General features: G+C 44.4%; 1 protein-coding gene across 3 annotated transcripts in view; it reads right to left on the bottom strand.

The window, feature by feature from the left end:
* LOC134451065 (carboxypeptidase N subunit 2-like) overlaps positions 1-19,608 on the bottom strand; it is a 34,774-nt gene that overhangs the window by 3,838 nt on the left and 11,328 nt on the right. Inside the window, exon 1 of one of the 3 annotated variants that reach the window (XM_063201213.1) lies at positions 1,417-1,505. The exons of 1 other annotated variant lie outside the window; for it this stretch is intronic. Coding sequence is in view for 1 of the 2 variants with exons in the window: in XM_063201212.1 (XP_063057282.1) it covers positions 52-59 (8 nt within the window). In the remaining variant the exon portion in view is untranslated. Of the gene's footprint in view, positions 1-51; positions 530-1,416; positions 1,506-19,608 lie in introns of those variants that run through there. One more of the 3 variants, XM_063201212.1, reaches the window with a different exon arrangement.

Below are 19,608 nucleotides of genomic sequence, written 5' to 3' on the forward strand. Positions count from 1 at the left end.
TTTCATTTATTCTTATTTTTTTGTGTGCGGACAGCACAAAGTAAGAAAGACCTGGCCATGCCGTAGCTCAAACGGTAGGACACACTGTCACGCCGGGGACCCGGGTTCGATTCCGGCCTGAGCTCATCTCCTGATCCTCCCCCATCTCTCTCTTCCACTCACTTCCTGTCATCTCTCAAACTGTCCTATCAAAAATAATAAAGATGTAACCCCCACCCAAAAAAGCAAGACAGACCTAAGCATTTGTTGCTGATGCTGGGGCAATGGAGCCTGGTTGGCTACTCTAGTTCACGGAAGCATTCGGCTGAAACAGACAGTGAAAACTGTGGAGTTTGGTATTTTGAAGGCCCCCTCTGTGATGCCCCCATCTCCTCTCCTTTGGGTTGAGCGCTCTGGTGATAGCCTGGGCCAATGGAGCCATGAGCAATGGAAGGGACACCATATCATTAAAGGCCTCTTACCAGCGGTCCCGATGATAGACTGTCTGATCTGATGTGATAGACCAAACTTTAAAAAAAAAAAACTGTGTCCTACCTACACAATGCCCATTGTGTTTACATCAAAATGAAAATATTGATAAATGTTTGTCCCACATTATTTAACTGCTCTGTAAATAATATTGTGTTTACTTGCCTTTTTAGTTGTCCAAATTAGAGGAAAATAATATTATTTTGATGCTCCATTAATGTCCCCTTTGTTCTAGTAGACACTACTGTCTTCCTCTAAATTAAAAGGCCATCCAGGACCCTGTAAACAATTATGTAATTAAGAGCTATTTAGCACTAGCCTGATTATCATGACTTTGTGTCACTGCGAGGGCGGAGCCTGGGTAATTTAGCACAGACCTTTCATGAATAATTGGCGTGATCGCACAAGTCTTGCACACGCACACATGAAAACACACACATGCACGCACACATACACACATGTGCATGCATGCACACATGTGCATGCACACACACACAGGATGTCGTTTATATAATATAAATTATATATATATTATAAATAATTATATATATATTATAATGACGTGAATTCGTACAGGTGTGCGGCATGTTTCAATCAATTTATGGATGTATTTATTTTGCTGGATGACAGTTCTTTTTAGGACAGCTGCTTTATAAATGAGCAAACATGTTTTTGTTTTTCACTCACACTTACACCTTCTATTAACATATTAGCCTGCAATTGCAACTTAGGTACACCTTGAAATTTGGTGTGAAAATAGTGAAGTTGTGAAAAACGCTTTTACAGTACTTAACATAGAGACAACCTTGAAAAGTTTTTACAATGCAACTTGTGTATTAGGAAAGCCAGACCACTCATTGTTTATTATCAGTAATCCAGCAATATGAATACACAAAATTCAATGTGAGATATTCAAAGACAGAACAAACACAGCAACATATAACTCACCTTCACTTTCATGCCTTCAACACGTATGTCTGGAGGTTATGGACCTTCATAAGCCCCAAGAGAAAAAAACACAAACACGCAGTTGCCCTGCCTTATCTTTGAGCTAATGCTGAGGCCCCCTCCGTCATCCCCCCAGTCGGCCAATCAGGGTGGGGCTGACTAGTTTTCTGCAGTCTCAGATAAGACAGGTTGTTATTTGGCTGCAATATCCTTTTAACTTACATTACATTACATTGCGTAGAATGCATTTTGGCCCCCCATACTCATAGACATAATCATAGCCAAGGGTCTCTGCGGATCCTTAAAAAGTCTTACTTTCAATATTTGTTTTTGCCTTATAAAGCCTTATATTTCACCATTTTGGAAGTGTGGTATTATATTTACATGGGAGGTCTTACATTTCATCTGGATAGCTCGAGTGTAAGAAAAGAAGTCTTTTTTTTTCTCGCTATAAACATTATTTAACCGGCATATGTCCCTGATCAAGATGCGGAAAAGTAGATGAGACTGATCTGTCTGTAGTGCAGCGCAGCCCGCTGGCATCACACAGCGGGGGGCAGCCACATACCTGTGGGCGCAGTATTTAGCCTACTTTAGCCATGTTCTAGTAGAAACAGACGAAAAAGTGTCTGCTATCACTAAAAGATACGAAGTGCATAGGAAACAAGTACAAATATGCAAGTACAAGTACGCCATATGTACGCATACACTGTGACCAGTCGCCTTGCTGTTGTGAGACTCCATGATACTCCATGTAATTGTCAGAGTTTTCAAAGTTGGTTGAGTTAAAATTAAATATTGTTCTGAAATGAGCTGTCGTCAGATGATAAATGGAATGAAGTTTGTACCTCTTTAAAGGGGCAATCCACCGGTGGAGACATGAATATGTTACTGAAAGTGGGTCATATTTATAGTAGAATAGTAACATGCATTTCTAATTTGGTGCCTTCTTGGCCATGAAAAGGCAGAAAATGACTTTTTAGTGCTTGTGGATTTGTGACAACAATCCCCATAATGCACTGCGATGCTCAAGTTCCACAGGCCACACCCATTTATTTGGGACTCTATGCATCATCCCTCCCTCAGCTTGCAGGCAGTGTTGCCAGATTGGGCTGTTTCCCGCCCAATTGGGCTGCTTAGGATGGTCGTGTGCGGGTAAAAATGGCATTTAGCAGAAAAACCCGCCCAATTTTAGCCATAGAAATCAATAGAATTGGGCGGGATTTTGAGCTTCTAGGCTGGTTTTGAGCATTTTTTGGGCTGGAAATCATCAGCCTCATCTGGCAACCCTGCTTGCAGGTGCATCACAGTGGGACAGACATCACTGGAAAAGAGAAGCTGGAGCACACTGCAGCTTAGTTTTCAAGACTTTATTTTGTGCACACACGCGACCAACGTTTCTGTGTTGCTACACCTTCTTCAGAGTCAAATGATAGCAAGAGAGAGACACACATTTCAAGACTTGACATTCACAGGTGATCCTACTTGGCTAAATTGGTCTGATCTCATTGCAGGTAATTGACCCCACCCCCCAACACCAGGACAAGATTGTAGACAATTAGACAGCTTGCCAAATTCCCAAATCAAAATAAAAAAGTGAAAAAAACAATACACAAAGAACATTGTCAATAAAACCACAGCTACAATTATTACAAGACCACAGCCGCGATGCTGGAACAATTTGTTACAGAGAGGAAGACATATTGTGTTCCTCATTTATGCCCTGAGGCTCCACTGAATTTAGAGTATGAATACAAAATGCCTTTCTACGAAGCCTCTCTGTCTAATTGTCTGCAATCTTGTCCTGGTGTTGGGGGGTGGGGTCAATTACCTGCAATGAGATGAGACCAATTTAGCCAAACCAAGTGGGATCACCTGTGAATGTCAAGTCTTGAAATGTGTGTCTCTCTCTTGCTATCATTTGACTCTGAAGAAGGTGTAGCAACACCGAAACGTTGGTCGGGTGTGTGCAAAAAATAAAGTCTTGAAAACTAAGCTGCAGTGTGGTCCAGCTTCTCCTTTCTAGCTATGCCAGTGACTTACTGGCAGTGTTGCCAGATGAGGCTGATGATTTCCAGCCCAAAAAATGCTCAAAACCCACCTGGAAGCACTAAATCCCGCCCAATTCTATTGATGTCGATGGGAAAGATTGGGCGAGTTTTCCTGTAAAATGCCATTTTTACCCGCAGACGGCTATCTCAAGCAGCCCAATTGGGTGGGAAATGTAAATAATCCAAATGTCCACACAAGGATTCCTCAAAGGATTATTATATTATAAAAGATTCAGAGGGAACACAAACAGATACAGCTTACTTCTTGTAGCTTAACTTTCTAACTGCCAGTTATTGACATGCGCACTGGCTGTACTCGCGCACTGGCCATAACCTCTTAAAGGTACAGAACACCATTACTGTTTACTATTATAATCACATTATGACATCTCCCCTTTTAAGATTTAAAATTCCCTTATAGGTAAACAACATATTATATCACATCCCCCCCTTTTAAGTGTAGATACTCTCATGTAAGCAAGGCACAACAATATTTCAAACATACACACAATAGTGCATTCATAACAACACAGTATTACTAAACATTCTTAATATGCATTCGAGAAGTGCAATCAAAGGATAGTGGTTTTTTTTTTTTTTTTAGGTAGATCCCCACAGTCCATTCCCAATCTCTGAAAGAAAGAAAGGTGAGTAAGTTAAACAAGGTAATATCAACATGGATTTCACAATGAACATGTTTTCTTTTTTTTTTTTTTAGTTCCTTCACAGGTTCAGTTTCTCAACAGGTTTGCTGAGTCTGCCAGACCGCGTGTAGAAAGGTCTGACGGGCCTGTCAGGTGGTACGACACCGCTGGTTGGCAAAGGGGTGTCGGTGGTTGGTGCTGGATCAGGCGGATGACTGGAACCGCCTGGCTGGCACTCGGGGATGACGCCTGCTGCTGCTGCTGCTGCTGCTGCTGCTGCTGCTGCTGCTGCTGCTGCTGCTGCTGCTGCTGCTGCTGCTGCTGCTGCTGCTGCTGCTGCTGCTGCTGCTGCTACGTGCTGAAGATGACGCCGATTGCGTCTCACTCTCTCACCGCGCTGCGTTGTGATGATGTAGGAGCGCGGCGTGATGCTCTCTCCGGTGATCACAGCAGGTGTTTGCCATGATTTCTGGTGGTCCAGCCGCACAAGGACGGGATCACCAGGTTGCAGTGATGGCAAGTGTCTCGCGCCGTGTCGCCGGTTGAAGTAGAAGGCTTGTTTTTGCTTCTCACTCGTGTCTTTGTCTCTGACTGCCACAAGGTCAGGCCATTGTGGCTGAAGATTCGCCTCCAGTGTTGGCAGGGTTGTTTTGATTTTGCGGCCCATCAGCAGCTCTGCTGGGCTCACACCGGTGGTAGTGCAAGGTGTGGACCGGTAACACATGAGGGCGAGTAGAGGATCTTTTTGGGCGAGTATCCTCTTTGCTATCTGAACTCCCCGCTCGGCATGTCCATTGCCTTGGGGATTGTAAGGGCTAGATGTGGTGTGTGTAAAGTCAAAGTCTCTAGCAAAGTCTTTGAACTCTTGGCAGGAAAACTGCGGACCGTTGTCACTCACCAACTCGTCGACGATGCCGAATCTAGCGAAGACTGCCTTCAGCTTTGTGATGACTTGTGAAGCAGTTGTTGTTGTTAGGTGGAGGATTTCCAGGAATCTCGAGAAGTAGTCTGAAACAACAAGGTAAGTTTGTCTCTTGTACTCACACAGGTCGATGGCGATTCTCTTCCAGGGTCGGTCGGGTAGTGGAGTTGAGATCAGGGGCTCTTTGCGCTGTGAGGGTTTCAACTCAGGGCATACCTGACATGACTGGACTTTCCGTGTGATTTCACCGGAGATGCCGGGCCACCATACAGCCGCCTGGGCGCGCTCTCTGCATTTGGTCAGTCCCTGGTGCCCATGGTGAATGCGGTCCAGTGTGTCCTCTCTCAGCGTGTCTGGAATCACCATTCGGCTGCCCCTGGTGACAATGCCATTGAATTCAGACAGTTCATTTTTGAATGGAAAGTACTCACGTACTGCTGTTGGTACATTCCCAATGTACTCTGGCCACCCTGCTCTGATGTACCGCAACACCAGCTGTAGATTGGGGTCGGCCGCTGTGGCTACTCTGATGGCCTCCAGCCTCGTTGGTGTAGCCGGCATGGTCTCCACGATGGCGGCTATGTAGCATGCCACCTCGTTGTGAGTGTCACTCTCCTCCTGCTGGCACGGTAGTGGACTGCGTGACAGTGTGTCAGCCACAGTCAGTGTCTTTCCTGGTGCGTATTCAGCTGTTGGTTTGAATCGCATGAGCCTCATGAGCAGTCTTTGACACCGTATAGGCACATTGTCCAGATCTTTCTTGTTCATGAGGGGAACGAGGGGTTTGTGGTCTGTCACAAGCTTAAAGTCCTCCAGACCATACAGGTACTTTTCAAATCTCTCACACGCCCACACACTCGCCAGGCACTCTTTTTCTATTTGTGCGTACCTGGTCTCCGCATCAGTGAGTCTCCTAGAACAGTACGCCACTGGTTTCCAGTCGTTGTCGTGGAGCTGAAGCAGTACACCGCCAATGCCATAGCTGCTGGCATCAGCTGAGACGGCAGTTGGTCTGTTCACGTCATAGAACTTCAGCACTGGAGATGTGGAGAGGCACTCTTTGATCTTGCAAAATGCCTCCTGCTGGGCATGGTCCCATACCCAGGCTGACTTGGACTTGAGCAGTGCGTACAGTGGCTGGCCTATTGTGGAGAGGTTGGGAATGAATTTCCCCAGGTAGTTGAACATACCCAGCACTCGTCTCAGCTCTTCGATGTTGTGTGGTGCTGGTAGCTCTCTGATGGCTTTTACCTTGTCAGGGTCTGGTCTCACCCCTGACTCGTCGATGACCTGGCCCAGGAACTGAAGAGTGTTCTGCCTGAACTTGCACTTCTCCTTGTTGAGCTTGAGGCCGGCCGACTCGATCCGCTCGAGCACTTTGTTGAGGCGCTGGTCGTGCTGTTCTGCTGTCTGTCCGTACACCAACACATCGTCCATGAACAGCGCCACGCCGTCGAGGTCTTGTAGAGTCTCCGCCATCTTGCGCTGGAAGATCTCAGGAGCGCTGGTGATGCCAAACGGGAGCCTTTTGAAAGCGTACCTCCCGAATGGTGTGAGGAAGGTGGTCAACTTGCTGCTTTCAGGGTGCAGAGGGATCTGCCAGAACCCGGAGGCTGCGTCAAGCGATGTGAATGTTGTTGCACCGCTGAGCTTTGCTGTTATCTCCTCTGCAGTAGGAAGGATGTATCTCTCTCTCCTCACAGCTTCATTCAAGCGCTTTAAGTCCACACAGATACGCACCTTGCCGTTCTTTCTCGGGACAGGCACCATGGGCGCGCACCAGTCTGTTGGCTCGGTCACCGCCTCGATGATGTCGTTCTCCTCCATGCGCTTTAGTTCCTCCTGAACTTTGGCCATGAGGGGTAATAGACAGGTCATCAGCTGGGAAAATTAGGTCTTTCGTCCTACCGCACTTTTCTCTGTGGATTACTGACCAGAAGGCCTATTGGAAGAAATTAAAACATGGGGCCACGTCAATTTTTGCTCAGAATTCAATATGCACGCCATTTTCCAAAATGACTTGTTTTCATGCATTATTACATTGTACTATAAGGTGATATTCATGAACGATTAACTACTTTCAGCACTATTCTGTCCTATTTCCTTACATACATGTTTACAAAGGTTGACTTTACTAAAACAAATGAAAATAAAGTTGGCCACCTTGCAATATCCAAAGGAAAGTGCTGAAAATAATGATTGAAATGCACATAGAGAGTCTATGGCTGGGAAAATTAGGCCTATTGTCCTGTCAGGGTTTTCACAGTGGATTACAGACCAGAAGGCCTATTGAAAAAGATTAAAACTTGGGGCCATCTATGTCCTCCAAAATTCAAAATGTTCTCTGTTTTTCAGAATGGCAGACTTTCACACATTTTTCTCAATACTGTAAGGCCATAATTATCAATAAAGATTACCTATTTTTCAGTTAAATTGTCTTCTTACTTCTTACAGACATGAGTATAAAGATTGTCTAGAAAAATGCATGAATACATATATCTTGCCACTTTGAAATATCCAAAGGAATGTTGTCAAATGATTGAATTTCACAAACACAGTGGACTGCTGAAAAAAGGCATATTGTCCTGCCAAACTGTGTGTGTGTGTGTGTGTGTGTGTGTGTGTGTGTGTGTGTGTGTGTGTGTGTGTGTGTGTGTGTGTGTGTGTGTGTGTGTGTGTGTGTGTGTGCGTGTGCGTGTGCGTGTGCGTGCGTTTGTATGTGTATGTGTGTGTGTCTGAGTGCGCTTTTCTCAAGTGTGTGTGGCCAGTGTGCTTCTTTACATACACTGACATAGACACAGTAGACCGGGTATGTGTGGGGGTGTGGGAGGTAGGGGGGACCGAATGATGTGGAGGAGCGGGTGGATAAATGAGGGGGTGAGCGGAGGTAGGAAGGCAGAGTGGGGGGTGGGGGGAATGAGTCGGATTGAATTAGGGGGTGGGTGGGCAGAATAGTTTGTGGGGGGATGAGTGAAGTGGTGGGGGATATAGTGTGGGGGGTTCAGGGGGGCAGAATAGTGTGTGTGTTTGTGTGGGGGGGTAAGTTCAGTCGGAGGTGTCGACCTGCCAAACTTTTCACATTAGATTGGGGGTGGGCGAGTATTTTGTGGGGGGGTGGGGGGAGAATGAGTCAGGGGGGTGAGCGTGGGGGGCAGAATAGTGGGGGGTGAGTGAGGGGTGGGGGGCAGAGCAGCATGGGGGGGATGAGTGAGGGGGTTAGGGGGCAGAAAGGGGGGTGGGTGGGGGATGAGTCAGGGGGTGGGGGAGGCAGAATAGTGTGTGGGGGAAAGACACAGTAGAGCAGGGGAAAGATGAGCGGGGGATACGTGCGGGCACACACGCACACACACTCACCCTTGCTTTATGCAAACACATGTAGGCCTGAAAAACTTTTGGTCAGTAATCTAATGTGAAAAGTTTGGCAGGTCAATAGCCTTTTTTCAGCAGTCAACTGTGTATGTGTAATTCAATCATTTTCTGACAACAATCCTTAGGATATTTCAAAGGGGCAAGATATATATTTACATCATTCTGTTGCCAACCTTTGTACTCACGTCTGTAGATAGGAGATAGGACAGAATTTCACTGAAAATAGGTTGTCTTTATTGATAATTATGGTCTTACAGTATTGAGAAAAATGTATGAAAGTCTGCCATTCTGAAAAACAGAACATTTTGAATTTTGGAGCACATTTGAGATTGCAACCAGCTGGTGAATCTTTTTCAATAGGCCTTCTGGTCTGGAATCTACTGTGAAAACCAGACGTGGGCAAACTCAGGTCTGGGGGCCACATGCGGCCCGCTAGGCCATTTCATGCGGCCCTCAGAGCCTTTCCCAGAAAAAAAATGCAGACTCACATGGTCACTCATTCTTCAATGCGCTACCTAAAACAAGCGTCTTGGAAACCTAAGATTACTAATGTCTACATCTACAAACCCCAACTCCGATGAAGTTGGGACGTTTGGTAAACAGTGAATAAAATCAAAATGCTATCATTTACAAAACATTCAATCTATTCATTAGATGGAGAATAGTGAAAAGACAACATATTAAGTGTTAAAACCGAGAAAAAATATTGTTTTGGGGGACATATGTACTCATTTCTAATTTGATAAATCCAACACGTCTCAAAAGAGTTGAGACGGGGATCAGTGAAATTTAGTAAACATCCAAATAAGATAAAACAACAAAGAAGAACATTTCAAAATGAATTGTACTGACGGACAATATAGGTGTCCAGGTATAAGATCATCACAGAGAGGCTGAGTCACTCCGAATTAAAGATGCAAAGGGAATAATTACCATAGTTACTACATACATTTTTGAATTCCCTTTGATTTACCATGATTGAGTGTATATAAGACATATTTTTGTTAATAAAATCATTGTATAGGTTCATGACATCATGAAATATATATTGGCTGTAGTCTCACTCTAGCACTCCAGGAATTAGAGCTATTGAAAATTTACCATATTAAGAATGCTTAATGCATGAAAATGAGACAGGGGTGTAATGTTCTCCTAAGCACCTGAGCTCACTTGAAATAGACCCAGAAGACATGGGAAACTGTCCTTTGCTTACAAAAGTCAGCAGAAGTTGTAGAAGTCCATTCTTTTTGACAATAATAGAGCATTGCACATCCTGTGCTACAGTGAAAATGGACCATCCAACTTGTGTTAGTGCTAGCTTCAAAAGTCAGCTTCCATGATGGCATGCGGGTGCAGTAGTGCATTGGTTAAGATGTTCTCACTCATCTGTAGAGTTAAATACAGTGTTGAATGGTATAAATGGGTTTTAAACAGCATGAAAAGCCACTCATGCATTATATTTTGAAGGGAGATCTTCGATTACTGCCACATAGCAAGGTCAAATTGCATTCTCTACTACGTATGTTTTAACAGTTTGGCTCCATCATAAGGACCAGCAGGTGATAAAATGGTGGGTTTTTGGTCAAGACCTGTCACACTGTAAGCACTACAGAAAGGAAAACATTGCAAAACATGACAAGGAATACACCCACCATTTAAGCTGGTGAAATCATGTCCAAGATAGGAATTAACACTGTTTTTATATAAAATCATCTCATCGGTTAATGTATTTAACTGTTAAGTGTTAAGTGTGCAGACATTTGCTGCCATTTATTGTCCCCGTCCCAACTCTTTTGAGACGTGTTGGATTTATCAAATTAGAAATGAGTACATATGTCCCCCAAAACAATATTTTTTCTCGGTTTTAACACTTAATATGTTGTCTTTTCACTATTCTCCATCTAATGAATAGATTGAATGTTTTGAAAATGATAGCATTTTGATTTTATTCACTGTTGACCAAACGTCCCAACTTCATCGGAGTTGGGGTTTGTAGATACAATTAGCAGGAATGGCATAACTGACAATGGTGTAATTACAGTATTCTGTGAAGTGTTATTGTATAATAATAACTTAATACACAAGGACGAGGAGTCTCGGATATAAAGCTCAGCTGATTACTGTTTACTGGGCAACTGGTAACTAACAACAACCGATAGACACATTACAGAATACAGTGCAACTGCGCGGCCAACATTCTATATATTACTCCGCGTAGGGTAATAGTGCAGTTAGATCACATATCACAACATCCCCCCTGTTTAACTATAAAAACAATCCAATAAATATTTCATTAAGTTCTGCGCTTATACATTAACTTCATATTACTTCAACCATAAATATTTCATTTAAAAAGTTCAACTTCACTGTTAAGCAAAAGGCATATTAAATTAATTCAAGACATATTGACATATTGTTCAATTTTGGTAATCACTATAAATTGACAACTGGAACTCTTTTTTTTTTTTTTTTCATTTAGAAAATCATTCACTCAGTCTCTTAGCTGAACGAAGTTGAAAAACATGTCTTACTGGACGTAGTCCTTAAAGCGCGCTGGCTTGACCACATCCCTTCCGTATCGTGTACGGACTGGCGGAGGGTAGTTGGTGTTTAGTGGTGCTCTACTTACAGGTTCACAGGATGGTGCAGTCTCTGTCTGTTCACTGTGACCTCGCCGTTTACCCAGCCTTTGTGGCATTGCCAGGTGTGTTGTGCTCACAGCAGGTTGTTGTGCTTGTGTAGTGTGCTGTTGTTGTGCTTGTGTAGTGTGCTGTTGTTGTGCTTGTGTAGTGTGCTGTTGTTGTGCTTGTGTAGTGTGCTGTTGTTGTGCTTGTGTAGTGTGCTGTTGCTGTGTCTGTGTGGTGCGCTGTTGCTGTGTGTGTGTAGCGTGCTGTTGCTGTGTCTGTGTGGTGTGCTGTTGTGTGGGTGCGGGTGTGTTGTAGGGGCCCCGTAGGTGACTCCTGCAGCGCCTCAGCATGCGCCCATTGGGTGTCTGGACGATGTAGCTCCTTGGCTCCTGGCATTTCTGCTGGACGACTGCTGGGTGCCAGGTCCTCCTCTCCTTGTTCCACACCGTGACATGCTGTCCAGGCTGGAGTGGAGGCAGTTCTCTGCGGCAGCTGCGGTCGTGGTGGTCCTTCATCGCAGCTGCTCTGTGGAGTGTAGCCTGGCTGTTGTTGTCTGTTCTTCCTGCAGCACCTCGCCCAGTGTCCCTTCGCACCACACGCAGAGCATTCGTCGTTGTAGGCAGGGCACTGACGCGGTGGATGGGTTCTGCTGCAGTTCTGGCATGCCCGTCCTCGGTGGATGGCGTGGACCTTTTCGGCAGTGGTCATGCCCAGTTGGTTTAACTGCTCGTTGCCAGCTGACAGCGCCTCGTATTTCCTCCCCTCTGTTAACACTTCGGCGATGGAGTAGCCTTTGGGTTTGCTGAACAGATCGTTCTTCAGCGCGTCGTGAGGGGTACTGGCTATAATGAGCTCAATAAGGCGCTCATTCAGTTCAGCGTCGTCAAACTGACATTTCAGCGCCAGCGTTCGGGCTCTCGTAATGAAGTCATCGATACTTTCGTCGGGTCTCTGTCTGTATTGCATTAATTGAAGTCTGTGTATCCTAAAGTTCACATTTAATTTTAACTGTCCTTCGAAAAACGTCCATAACTGCTCCGGTTTCTTTTTATTTTCGTCGCTGAGTCCGCTAGCATTAAGTCTTTTGAGTCCTTCGTCTCCTATGCCTCGGCATATTTTCCTAGCTTTCTTAGCTTCATCGGTTATTTCCTCATCCTCTATGTAAAGGCACATCTTTTGCTTAAAAAGTGCTATTGCCTCGCTTAGATCTGGGTCCGACCAGTTCATTGTTGGTAGATGTGAAGCCATTGTTTACCTTACTGGTCTGGAGCGTAAACCGTTAGCCACTTAGCTTGCCGTTGGGGTTTCACCGGTGGCGAAAACAAAGTTATCCACGGACAATCTTGTTTACTTCCGTCAGGCAAAGCAGTGATGTATGGCGTTATTAGCGATCCTTTTCCGCTGCCACCATGAAGTGTTATTGTATAATAATAACTTAAGACACAAGGACGAGGAGTCTCGGATATAAAGCTCAGCTGATTACTGTTTACTGGGCAACTGGTAACTAACAACAACCGATAGACACATTACAGAATACAGTGCAACTGCGCGGCCAACATTCTATATATTACTCCGCGTAGGGTAATAGTGCAGTTAGATCACATATCACAACATGCTGCCGTACACCAATTCTTATTATTGGCACGGGCAAGTTGCCTACGACATCAACTTTCAACTTTCTAAACCCAATGTGGCCCTTGAGCCAAAATAATTGCCCACCCCGGTGAAAACCCTGACAATACAATAGGCCTAATTTTCCCAGCCATAGACTCTGTATGTGCATTTCAATCATAATTTTCAGCACTTTCCTTTGAATATTGCAAGGTGGCCAACTTTATTTTCATTTGTTTTAGTTTAGTCAACCTTTGTAGACATGTATGTAAGGAAATACCTGTAGGACAGAATAGTGCTAAAAATCGTTCATGAATATCACCTTATAGTACAATGTAATAATGCATGAAAACAAGTCATTTTGGAAAATGGCGGCCATATTGAATTCTGAGCAAAAATTGACGTGGCCCCATGTTTTAATTTCTTCCAATAGGCCTTCTGGTCAGTAATCCACAGAGAAAAGTGCGGTAGGACGAAAGACCTAATTTTCCCAGCTGATGACCTGTCTATAAGGGAACTCGGCGGGCAGCGTGCACGGCGTATAGCTGAGCGTTCTCCCTGAGCTGGATCTTTACTGGCTCAGTATTTAGAGTCCCATGCTCACCAAACGCCCCGTGAACCTCCTCAATGCGCTTCACCAGTCCCATTGTGGTTGCTGTGTCTCTGCTGAGCAGGTTGTTTGCTGTCTGGCCTCGGATGACATACACTGGGAACGAGTAGGGCTTGCCTTTGTACTGGATGTTGGTGGTGAATTTCCCCAGACAGTCCAGCTGACCGCCAGGGCTGTACAGTGTGATGTTGGAGGGCTCTAGTTGTCTCTGGGGAACTAGCCTGCTGAATGTTTCCACTCCCATGACGTTTGTGTCAGCCCCAGTGTCGATCTTGAATTTAACTGGTGTAGCCCCAATTTTCAACTGCACAGTCCACAATTCATCAGATGTTCTTGCGTTGGACACCGCTCCTAGAAAGTACGGCGACTCCTCTGCCCACTCGGTGACTTCCCTCACTGCTTTGCTACTACGGCATTTTCGCTCCCAATGGCCCCTTTTCCCACAGTTATTACAGGTAGAGTTCTTAGCTGGGCAAGTATCGGGGTTGCCATGTCTCATTTTGCCACATCGGCCGCATTTCGGATCGTTTGTCTGTCCGTTTTCTTTTCGTGGGGGCTGCCATCTTTGATGTTTACCTTTCGTCGTCGCTTTCCCGCGCACTTCTTCCACTGCTACTCTGCCTTCGCCCTGCTGCTGGTGCACCTGCAATGCCACCTCCTCAGACTGGCGAACAGTTTGTACAGTGTCGGCAAGTGTTAGCTTCGACTCAAGCTGTAGCCTACGAGACAGTTCCTTGTCCAGTATCCCCACCACGATACGGTCTCTGATGTGCTCCTCTTTATGAACCCCAAAGTCACAGTATTCCGACATTTCATACAGTGCTCTGATAAACATTTCAGCCTTCTCACCGGGCCGCTGCGACCGTTGGTAAAAGCAAGCGCGCTCGTGAATCACATTCCGTTTGGGGAAGAAGTACTCGTCGTATTTTCCTAATACTGTATCGTAGTCATCTTCTTCTCCCATCTCGTCGAAAGTGAATGACTTGAAAATGTTTTCAGCCTCAGAGCCCATAGCGTATATCAGCGAACTGACCTGTACATCTCCATCTTCTCTGAAGAGTTTTGTAGCCGTCCGATAACGTTGGAAACGCTGACGCCAATCTGCCCATTCATTCGGACGATCAAACTTAAAGTTCTCCGGTGGATTAAACTTCGCCATTTTCTGTTTGAAACCGTTGTCCGTCACGACTTCTGACACCATGTAAATAATGCCAATGTCCACACAAGGATTAGTGATGGGAATTTTGACACGGAGCTTCGGAGCGTGCGTCGAGCAAGATGGGCGTGTCAGCTGAAGCCACAGTGTTGGAGCGTGTGTTGCTGACGTGAGAAAACATGTGACTATTACCTCGTTCAAAAAGTCGAGAATCCCCAGAAAGCCGACCTAAAACCTCGGGAAAGTGGGAGTGAACATTTGGTGACGCAATGTCAGATCGATAATTATCGAGGTTGATCTCTGGCGGAAGTATAGAACAACGAGTTCCCGAGCTTGTGTTTTGTGTGACGACACACGCATCATCAACATGGCGCCCATGCATGCAACTGACATGTAAACAGTATCATAAAAGCTAAAATATCGTCTTGTAATCACTATCAACAACACCAGTTGATGTCATTCAATTGCAGATGCATATAGAGCTCGAAAGTCCCGCCCCTTAGTTCCGCGTTTCACGGGACCTCAGTTGACCATCTAACAACATGGTAGCGAGTAAATATCTTCTGATCTCAGTCATGATATGCGCTGGGCTCCAAATATGCTGTTTAAGAGGATAGATAAAGATTATTCAAGCAGAAGTATCAATGTTTTGTTCCGAGGCCGTCGGCATGAAAAATGTGAAGAAACACAGCTTTCTAAAAAGTTTAGGGGTTCATACGAAAAATTAGGCAAAAATATCAGAAACAACATATATGGAGCTCGTGGCACAACTCGAAGGGGATCGAAATGCCATTTTAATACCGCCATTGGATTACATGCTACGATTTTCAGCTAAAAACGCCGTTGAGGTCCCATGAAATCGGGGGAAGTGACGTCACTTTCGAGCTCTATATGACAGCAATGCTGGTCTCTGACTGTTTAATTTGGCTTACTTCAGCTAAAATGATATGTCGTGGGTGTGGAGGCTCAAGTGGAGGTGAAAAAAAAGAAAAGAGAACCAAAACAAAACACGCATGATTTCCGATTGTTCCGGGATCAGTGGCGTTCATGTGCCAAAGTCCAGAACTTGGCTGTCACGTGAGCAGTGTCGTCAGCTGTCTCGAGAGGTCCCGAGCCCGTGAAGGCGACATATGTTAGATGTGTTAGATTGTGCTTCACATTCTGCGAGTTGTCATTGGTTCAGATAGAGTATCACTTCCGCTTAAAGCGAGTTGGGAATTGCGCGCACTTCGTGGGTTTTGAGTTGGCGTGTGGTTGCATTGGCGTTTGAGAGAAGTTTGAGTGTGCGTTGCGTTATTGATAGTTAGTGGACAGTTCATATAGTTTGTTAATTTCAGTTTAGTTTAGACAGTACGTAGCATAGTTGTTATTTAGTTAGTCAATCAGTTAGTTTAGACTTAGTTGCTTAGTTTAGAGTATTAGTTTGTCATAGATAGTTAAAAAAAAAAAAAAAAAAACAGGGTTTAGTGTGTAGAGTTAGTTTGTAAGTTCTTTAGCATAGTACATCGATAGATTTAGACTAGGCCTTTATATATATAGTATTAGTAGTATTAGTATTAGTAGTATTAGTATTAGTATAGCCTTTCCTAATCCCCCATATTCCCAGTATTTTCTATATTGTAGCCTGTAGTTATATTATACCTTAGTAGTTTATATTATAGCCTACCTGGCCTATATCTTAGTTTATATCATAGTAGCCTATATTATATATTTTCATAGCTTATATTAGCCTTATTATATATATATATAGCTATATAGCCTATCCTTATTATTATAGCCTGAACAGAATAGCTGTAGGCCTAGCAGTTATTGTCTCATATTAGCCTAGAATAATAATTATTATAGCTGTTTGAGGGAGAGTAAGTTTGTACACTCCGACATGGAACCTCCGAGAAAGAAGAGGACTTCTCCCATCTGGCAGCATTTCGAACAATTTTCTCCTGGAAATGTGAGACATTTTTCTTTATAACACATTCTATTTTATTTCAACACTGTCTAAGATAACATGACTGTCTTGTTGCACAAGTTTTAAAGTTATACATATCCCGAAGGTTCGATGTTTGGTGTGCCGCAAGGAGCTGACATTCAATGGGAATACCTCCTCCATGCTGCGCCACTTTCGTTGCTACCATTCTGAAGCAACATCCAGCACCCAAGGAGACAATGCCAGCACTGGAGGTCTTAAAAATGTGTCATTATTGCATGCATATATGGTGTATTGCACTTGAAAATTGTATTAATGTTGTTTCATCTCGCCAGGAGCACCAAAGGATGAGGGGAAGCATTTGTCACTGGGAGCACCGGGAATCACCTTGAAAAAGCGCACTTAATATCCTTTCAAGTGTCACCCATACCACCGAAAAATAGTCACATTGTCACTTCACTTCATCTGGTCACATGCACATTGTTACTTCACTTGGTTACACAGAAATGCAATTATTTTAGCTTATTTAAATTTGAAATAATGTATAGGTCTAATATGATTAATTGCAAGATGTATAGTTTTCCCTTTTTACCAACTGTACACTTCCATACATTAGCAGGCCTATTTTAACACAGTGTCTTTTGTATTGCAGTTCCCAGAAAACAGCTTTTGGATGAGGCCCTGCTGAACATCATCGTAAAGGATGCGCTGCCATTTTCCCTGGTGGAAAGTGATGATTTCAAACATTTTGTTCATCTTCTGGACCCCACATATACCATCCCAGGGAGGAAGGCAATGAAAACAATGCTCCAGAAGAGATACGATGACGCCAAAGAGAAGGCAAGACTGGATATGGAGAAGGTGTCTGCCGTCAGTCTGACCTCTGACATGTGGACATCCATTAATACGGATGCCTACTTAGCCATCACATGCCACTATGTTACACCCGAAATGCAACTCGCAACCATCTTACTGGGAGTGAGGAAGTTTTCTGAGGCCCATACTGCTGCAAATATTGCAGAGGCCAAAACAGCCCTGATGGTGCAGTGGGGCATTACAGGGAAGGTCACCAGTCTGGTGACTGATAGTGCCTCAAATATGATCGCCTGCGCCAACATTCTCAACCTGCGCCATGTGCCCTGCTTTGCACACATGTTAAACCTAGTGGTGAAAAGGTCCATTCATGAAACCACTGACCTGGATGGGATCCGCACAAGGGCCAGAAAAATGGTATACCTTTTTAAATGTAGCACCAAGGCCAAGGAAAAACTCTGTGAGGTACAAGCGCTGATGGGCATGGCAGAGCACAAGATGATCAAGGAAGTAGATACCCGCTGGAACAGCACATATGACATGCTGCAGCGGGTATTTGAGCAGAGAGGGCCACTGAATGCCGCCCTGGCTTCTCTCACAACAGACATCGTCCCATTCTCTGCAGAGGAGTATGCCACCATTGAGCAGAGTCTGGTGGTACTCAAACCCTTCAAGACGGCCACAGTGGAGCTGTCTGAGGAGAAGAGGGTCTCTGGATCAAAAGTAATACCGATGGTGAAGATGTTAAAGCACCTGAACACCAGGCACTGTGCCACCACTACTCTTCATCCAACTGCCATGACACTGGCACAGAATATTCAAAGGAATCTTGGTGACAAATTTGCTGCTTTAGAAAAGCATACACCGCTGTCGTTGGCCACTTTGGTGGATCCTCGATTCAAAGAGATGGGATTTTGCAGCTCCTCATGCTCCACTGCAGCGGTGGACCGACTGGTGAGGGAATGCTCCAGCATCATTCCGCCACCACCACCACCACCACCAGGAGCAGCAGCAGCCTCCGTGGATGAGGATAACATCTGGGGCCTGCTGGACCACCATGTTGGAGAACGAGGCATGAATGCTACAGCAAATGCTATTGCAGAAGTTCAGAGGTAAATATTTTTGTCAATTGTTATCATTATGATCTGCCCTGCACAAACCGCAACTGATTATTATTTTGTTTTATAGGTACTTGAGAGATGCTCATATTGCACGGACGGAGGATCCCCTGGAGTACTGGAAGACTCACAAGTTGCTGTACCCTCACGTGCACCAAGTTGCTGTGAAATACTTGTGTACCCCAGCATCCTCTGTCCCCTGTGAGAGGGTGTTTTCCAAAGCTGGTGAAATTGTCAGCAAGAAGAGGAACCGGCTGAAGCCCTCTGTGGTGGAGCAGATTTTATTTCTGAATAAAAATTTGCAAACAAAGTCCAACCAACCACCAAACCCTGTTCCACCAAACCCTGTTCCACCAACCACTTCCCAATAAAACAACTGTATCTATACACAAGCACAAAGGCCTACTCACATTTGCACACACTTCTTGACACTTCTCATTTGTATGAACACTTCTCTCTCTCTTCTTTTCTCCCTTTCTCTCTTCTTTCACTTTTTCACACATACCCACACTGACATTTGTATACCACTTGAGCACTTTTTCCACATTTTTAGTTGTCATATTTCAGCATGCACACGTTTATCATGATCGATTATTTTAGCCATGGCAATACAAAAAACACAAAGTAGGCTAGGCCTATATGACTTAAAGAGCCCAAACGATATACCTGTATATTAGCTACAATATTAAGATATTATTTTATAAAATGAAATAGACACGTTTTTTTTAGAGTGTGGGCTTTTGAGCCTTTATTGAGATAGAACAGTGAAAATGAGAAATATAACACCAACACATCTTCCTTAAACTAGATTCGAACCAAGCACTTCTTAACTTATCAGTAGTACACAGGCGCATTACCACAGTGCGCCACCACCAATCACTTTGTAATGGATCTGAACACAAAGTTATTATGGTGACACCAAGTGGTTACTGCAATGTATACATTGCATTTTTTGCCTGCCATAATTTGAACTGTCCACCAGATGTCGCCAGGTTGCTATAACACTTCCAAGGCATTGAATCGTGTGTGACACTATCAGGCTGAAGTCCCAGAAGGTTCATGAGGCTTCATATGCCCATCACTAACAAGGATTCCTCAAAGGATTATTATATTATAAAAGATTCAGAGGGAACACAAACAGATACAGCTTACTTCTTGTAGCTTAACTTTCTAACTGCCAGTTATTGACATGCGCACTGGCTGTACTCGCGCACTGGCCATAACCTCTTAAAGGTACAGAACACCATTACTGTTCACTATTATAATCCCATTATGACAGGAAACAGCCCAATCTGTCAACACTGCTTACCGGAGCCTCAATGCCAGTGATTTCAAAAGCACTGTAGT

The sequence above is a fragment of the Engraulis encrasicolus genome, chromosome 6 (assembly GCF_034702125.1).
Source record: "Engraulis encrasicolus isolate BLACKSEA-1 chromosome 6, IST_EnEncr_1.0, whole genome shotgun sequence".
Taxonomy (NCBI): domain Eukaryota; kingdom Metazoa; phylum Chordata; class Actinopteri; order Clupeiformes; family Engraulidae; genus Engraulis; species Engraulis encrasicolus.